Source organism: Gopherus evgoodei, chromosome 4 (assembly GCF_007399415.2).
Source record: "Gopherus evgoodei ecotype Sinaloan lineage chromosome 4, rGopEvg1_v1.p, whole genome shotgun sequence".
Classification (NCBI taxonomy): domain Eukaryota; kingdom Metazoa; phylum Chordata; order Testudines; family Testudinidae; genus Gopherus; species Gopherus evgoodei.
The window spans coordinates 63,779,023-63,785,022 of NC_044325.1; the positions used below are offsets into that span (position 1 = coordinate 63,779,023).

Below are 6,000 nucleotides of genomic sequence, written 5' to 3' on the forward strand. Positions count from 1 at the left end.
ATTGCTGGAGTGCTCTCCCTGCTCTCTGGAGAGGGGAGACTTTCTTTTCTTTTAAGCCTCCATGCTTAGGGCTTCTCTATACAGGGAAGTGATCTCAGAATAAGGTAGGGTGTGAATTTAACATGCTAGAGCTATTCAGTGGAGTAGCTATTGCAGTCAATTCCTATTGTAGACAAGCCCTTGCTGGGGGGACTGATCCCTCTCCTGATGGGAACAGCATTATCCTCTTCCAGCCTCTGCTAAAATGCCCTAATTGGCTACATCCTCCCCCCACGCACTTTTGGGGCTGTGAGGGTGATTGTTGCCAGTGCGTCGCAATTAGTTGGCAGTTATGTCAATCAGTTGTTGATAGTCTTCCTAACTCTAGGAAATAGGTGCCACAAAGTGGCTTGGAGACTGAAGAGTGGCACATGGTGCACCAGAGGAGTTACAAAGCGTGGATGCTGTGTAAATGTGCTGGTTGAGCCCGAACACCTCTTTTTTGCTTTGCCAGGTCACTGTGTAGATTTACCAGACACTGGGATGTGCCAAGAGAGCATCCCCCGCTGGTACTACAACCCATTCACCGAGAAATGTGACCGCTTCACCTATGGCGGCTGTGAAGGCAACCGAAATAACTTTGAGGAGGAAGAAGAGTGTCTGAAATCATGTGCAGGCATCACAAGTAAGCAGCAGGGCTGTGGGGTGAGGGGGCCGGTGAAACCCTCCAAGCTAAATTCTCTGGCTCCAAATAGGCTGGAGCTCTGTAGAACATGAGCTCTGTAGAACATGAGATGGAGCATTGCTCTTTAACCCTAGCCTCTCTCCACAAAGCTCCTCATTCTGTCTGATTGCTCATGCAGAGCACCCAGAAATTAACACTCTGAAGTACAATTTCTCCCAGGCCAGCCTACTTTTCTTGGGAGTTTCTTGAGCTCCATTACTGCTGTGAACTGGAAGAGCATTTTGAATATTGATGTGCAAGGTATTGGCTCTTGGCTGTCCAGCCAGAGAGAATTCCAATAGTTCTTGACACTGGAGTGAACTGGCCCAATTTAGGGGCCCACGGGTATCTGTTTTGCCCTTTTCAGGGTCATCACATTGATACAACAACGGAGGAGGCAAAACTGGATATTTGGTGGTGAGGAGACACATGCCCCCAAACCTGTAGGTCCTCTCTGTAGAGACTGTTGACTCAAATTGCTAAAACGTGCATCTAGAAACCAGTTTTACATCATCTAGTGCAGATTGTGTCTTGTCTGAGTGGGAGGTGAGGGAGTCCCAAAGAAGGGATTCCACTAAGCTGTGTTGGTAAGGAAGCAGAGACACTCCTGCTCTGATGCTTTCTCTGAAGTGTTGGGTGGATCAATACCATCCTTCACCGGCCTGCCCCAAGAGCCAGGGGCGGCTCCAAGCGCATGCCTGGGGCGGCAAGCCGCGGGGGGTGGCCTACCAGTCGCCGTGAGGGAGGCAGTCAGGCTGCCTTTGGCGGCGTGCCTGCAGGAGGTCCGCCGGTCCTGCAGTTTCAGTGGCAATTCAGCGCCGGGTATGCTGAAGGTGTGGGACTGGTGGACCTCTCACAGGCATGCCGCCGAAAGCAGCCTGACTGCTGTGCTTGGGGCGGCAAAATACATAGAGCCCCCCCTGCCAAGAGCACATTTTCCCCCATTGGGGCTGTCAGAAGGGAGACTCTCCCCTCTCCAGATTCCTGTATCTGTAGAGAAAGAGAGAAGCCAGAATTAAAGAAATGGACAATAATGCCCTGGCTGGGTTGAGAAGATGCTGGAAGGGAAAACTCTGGTGGTTAATTCCAGGTATGCAGTTTGACTCCAGCGTGAAACTGCCCTGGGAGGCTGACGCCTCACTCCATTGTTCCCAGCTCTCTCATGAGACTGTGTTTTTGTTTTGTTCCCTATGCAGAGGCAGATGTGATTGGCCAGAGATGGGGAACATATGAGACCCAGCATGCTGGGTTGAGTAAGTAAGAATTTTACTCAAGTGACATGTTTGTCATGACCTCTCCTTCCCTGTCTCGTGGAATGTATTGCACTTCATTACCAGGGTGTGGGGAGGAACATCACATCTAACTACAGGAAGTAATGTGGTCTTCATGGGACAAGGGAAATGGATCTGTGGGATTCCTTCCCATCTCTCACTCCGGTGTGACTCAGTTGACCTCTGTAGTTACTCCTAATTCACCCTAGTATAAGTAAGAAGAGAATTGAGTCCTATAATCTGTAGGCATTAAAGAACAGTGGGGAAGATACTCCCCCCTCATAACCAGGCTGGCATGTCCCCCACTGACCTGGATAGCTGAGGATATGCTAGACACAGGTGGGTATTTGAATAATGTTGGTTGACATGGGAGCAGGGTTGTATGTGTTTAACAACACTAAAGCTGCAAGCTACAATTGCAATGGGCCTGAAGTTAATGATCTTAAACATACAACACTCACATTTTAACTTGAGTTGCCATTCATCCCTGTGCTGAGAGAGTTTCTCTCAGAGCAGACTGCTCCTAAGGCGGTGATTCTTCATTCCCAATGTTCCAGAGACTGAACCTTTCTCTTGGCTTTGCCATGGTCCTCAAATGTGCCAAACTTAAATGACTTCAGTGCTGGTGACAGGTGCCCGATTAACATCACTGGAGATTGATGCACAGAACGGCTATAGCTTGGGCAGTAGTACTGCCATCTTGACACTCCCCTGCTAATCTACCTTATCTGGAGGAATTACCCCTAAGTAGTTCCTCCTCTGGGCTCAGCCATCTCTTGGCCACCCTGCAGAGACTCCACTTGGGGTTGGGGATATGGTTGTGTGTTTAATGCGGATGTCCAACCTCCAAGTAGCTGAACAGCCTTCAGATGGTAATAACTTTTTGAGAACTGACTCGAGTGGAACTTGAACCATGACCTGGAAGTGAAAGGGTCTGTATATCCTTACCAGCTCCTTGAGCCATCCAGTCATGCTCCTTCTTCATCTCCACCAACTGCTGAGCTAAACATCCCACTGTCCAGTCACTAGTCCTTATTGAACGCCCAGACAATGTCTTTTGCCAGCACCAGGTGGTGACCCAGCTCTGTACCTCTTGCTTTTTCCTGCCTGTTAATGCTGCAACAGAAATAGCGGAGCAGCCCTTGTAACTGTGTGTGTCCCCCTTACAGGTGCTTTCGAGGTGGCTATTGCAGTGCTCCTTTGTATCTGCATAATGGTAGTCCTGGTCATCATTGGCTACTTCTTCCTGAAGAATAGAAAGAAGAACAGCCGGCGACGCCAACCTACCACTGCTACCAACTCAACCCTCTCCACCACAGAGGATACTGAGCACTTGGTTTACAACAGTACAACCAAACCCATCTGACCCCAAGCACTTCCCTCAGATCGGGCACAGTTCCATGTACTGTTTGTATTAGAAACAAAGGCCCATGCCTGAAGGACTCTTTGCCTCCTTTTCTGTTAGAAGATATTTGTAGCATGGCAGTAGACACTAGCCATGTCCCAAGTGCTCGTGGTTGCTTTTGAAGCTGAAGGTATGGGAAAGGATTTTAGTTCATCTCTTGACTTTTCCCCTTCCTCATCTCGAGCAATCCAGTCACAGCTCTGAATGGTTCTGTGCCTTCCATTCTAAGCGAGAGCAGCAGAAGGATTTGTTGTATCTACTGAAGGGACCGTGGTTTGACTTTTATGTGGCATTAATTTTTCTGCAGGGCCACCAGAGCCAGCTTTTTTGTTTGTTTGTTTTTGTTTTGTTTCTGTGACATGTAAATCTGCCCATTCTGGGTCTATCCAACCACCTCCTCGTATCCACCCCGTCCCCAAACCATCTTTCCTAGGTGGTCCTGTCCCAATGCCAAATTCGAGGGTTGCAGTAAGAATTTTTCTGGGCTTCCATGCTTCACGTGACTGGCCCAGTCAGTGCTGTGAACTATGTGCCAGTCTTTCAAATTCTCTCTCTTCCCATGACAGGAAAGACAAGATTGTCTACATTTTGATTGCTGTTTGAGTTTTGAACAGATATTACAGAAATGTGCAACTAATATCTCCCCAAACAATCTGCAGTACGAGTTTTACATGCACCCTTCTTTGTCCTCCTCTTCTCAAGGCTTGCCACGTGTCTGTTTTTCAGGATGACAGTCTCTAGTCTCTGAACATTCTTTGCAAATGTGCATATTCTTACTCAAAGTGAATGGAAGGCTGTGTCCCTAGTTTTCTAGCTAGCCTTAGGGGAAGATGGAAAGAGTTGCCTTTCCACCTTGGCAGATTCAGTCAGTACTCTTGCTTCACCTGTGCTGAATTAGTGCCACCTGTTGGTTGCTCATGGTAAGTTCCGCCACAGGGAAGGGGTCAGTCAGCACAGCATGGGAACAAGGTAGTAAGTATCCTGGCAAAAGGACCCTGATTGGCTTTTTGGAGGAAGAGGACACATATGGAGAAATGAGCAGCTTCCTATCTATGCTCCAAAGATGGATAGAGGTGAAGTTGAGGGAGGGAGAGTGAGCAAGCATGCTGGTCCATTCCCTCATGTCTCAAACCACAGAGTGTACTTGCCTCAGATCTGGTGAAACTGCTCATGGGCCTCTGGATTTGCCCAGGTGATGGCCCGGCTCTGTCGTTGGGGACAGCTGTCTGGAGCAGCCCAATGTGGTTAGCTTGTAACTTTTTTTTTTTTATTTTTGGGTAAATTTTCCTGTATTTAATATTTTGACGCTGACAATCACACACAGTGCCAGAGTGCCCCTCTGCTGATCAACATACCTGAGAGAGCCCCGATTTGGACTGTGCAGAGGAAAGCAAACCACCCTGGTTTTCTTACTCATGCCATTTTTTTCTCCCATCCCTGTTTTGACTGGAACAAGATGAGCCCAGCTGCTATCATTGAAGTCTAGCACCAGCTACATGAGGCTCTGAGAACTTACCCAGACACTAGTTCCTGTACTCACTCACATTCTCGTTGAGTAGCTGAGTATGAAGTCCCAACCCCAGGCAGAGACTAATCCCTTTACTGTGCACTCCTGCTTCTCTCAGTGACTGTGATGGGGCCTGTCACCCCAGCCATGCACCTAATAGTCCAGCTACTGTTGCTTTTAGAACAGAACCCAATTATCCCTAGTTGGGTGAGGCGTGGTCATCTGTGAAATGCTTCTGAAGCATTGCTGGTTAATACTGGGGTTGGAGCCTGTATTCCCCATGTATGCTGCTTTGGAAATATCCACTATGAAATGATAACCTGGATCATTTTCTTTTATGAATTTTAAAAATTTTAAATGTACAGATTTTTTTTTTATTTTTATTTTTTTAATGTTTGGACACAAGCATGTGGGACCCGTCTCTAGAGGGTTGTGGCTGTGCTGGGCTGGCATGGTTGGATGTCCTGGGGAAGGTTATGAAGTGGTTATAATCTCTTCTCGAATGGAGTGATGCTTGAACCCCTCGGATGTCAGTCCAGCAGGGCTGTCTCTCTCTTGGAAGGATGATGAGTGAGGGGAGATGACTGCCCCCAAGCTGCTGGTGCTCTGATTGCAGGCTTGATACCCTCAATTGCCCCCTGAAGGGATGGTAAAGGGATGCAGACACCTGCCTGAGCACCTGCCCATTGCCAGGCTCTCTTATGTTTTTCTGGTCTGTCTTGCATCATCTCCACACCCAGCCTCCTGTGCTTTTCTACAACCCCCCATGCCTGTGGAAGAATCCTTAACTCTTGATTTTGCTCCCTCTGTAAATGCAGATTTTAATAAAATGTTGTTCGTCTTTATCGGGCTTGAGAGAAGCGTCTGAGGAATGTTGTCCTCCACGTCAGTGAGGCGTCTCCCCCCAGCACCAGCATTCCCACTCAGGTTGTAGTGGGTTGGGGCTGAAGTGGCTCTGTGGTATCTGTCTCAGGGGAGGGGAATGAGCCCACACTGTTGGGGTGCGGGGAGTTGTTAAGCACAAAATACTATAGTGATGAATGCAGCAGAAATGCTTGATTACATAGATAATAACTAGGTCTGAGGCATTCTGGGAATGAGATCGCTTCTCATT

At 48.1% G+C, this 6,000-nt stretch overlaps 1 protein-coding gene across 1 annotated transcript in view; it reads left to right on the plus strand.

Moving 5' to 3' along the window:
• Positions 1-5,736, plus strand: part of SPINT1 (serine peptidase inhibitor, Kunitz type 1) — a 29,914-nt gene extending 24,178 nt beyond the window's left edge. Inside the window, exons 9-11 of the mRNA XM_030559492.1 lie at positions 494-664; positions 1,900-1,956; positions 3,144-5,736. Of these exons, the coding sequence (XP_030415352.1) occupies positions 494-664; positions 1,900-1,956; positions 3,144-3,340 (425 nt within the window). The 3' untranslated portion in view covers positions 3,341-5,736. The remainder of the gene's footprint in view (positions 1-493; positions 665-1,899; positions 1,957-3,143) is intronic.
• The last annotated feature ends 264 nt before the right edge of the window (positions 5,737-6,000 follow it).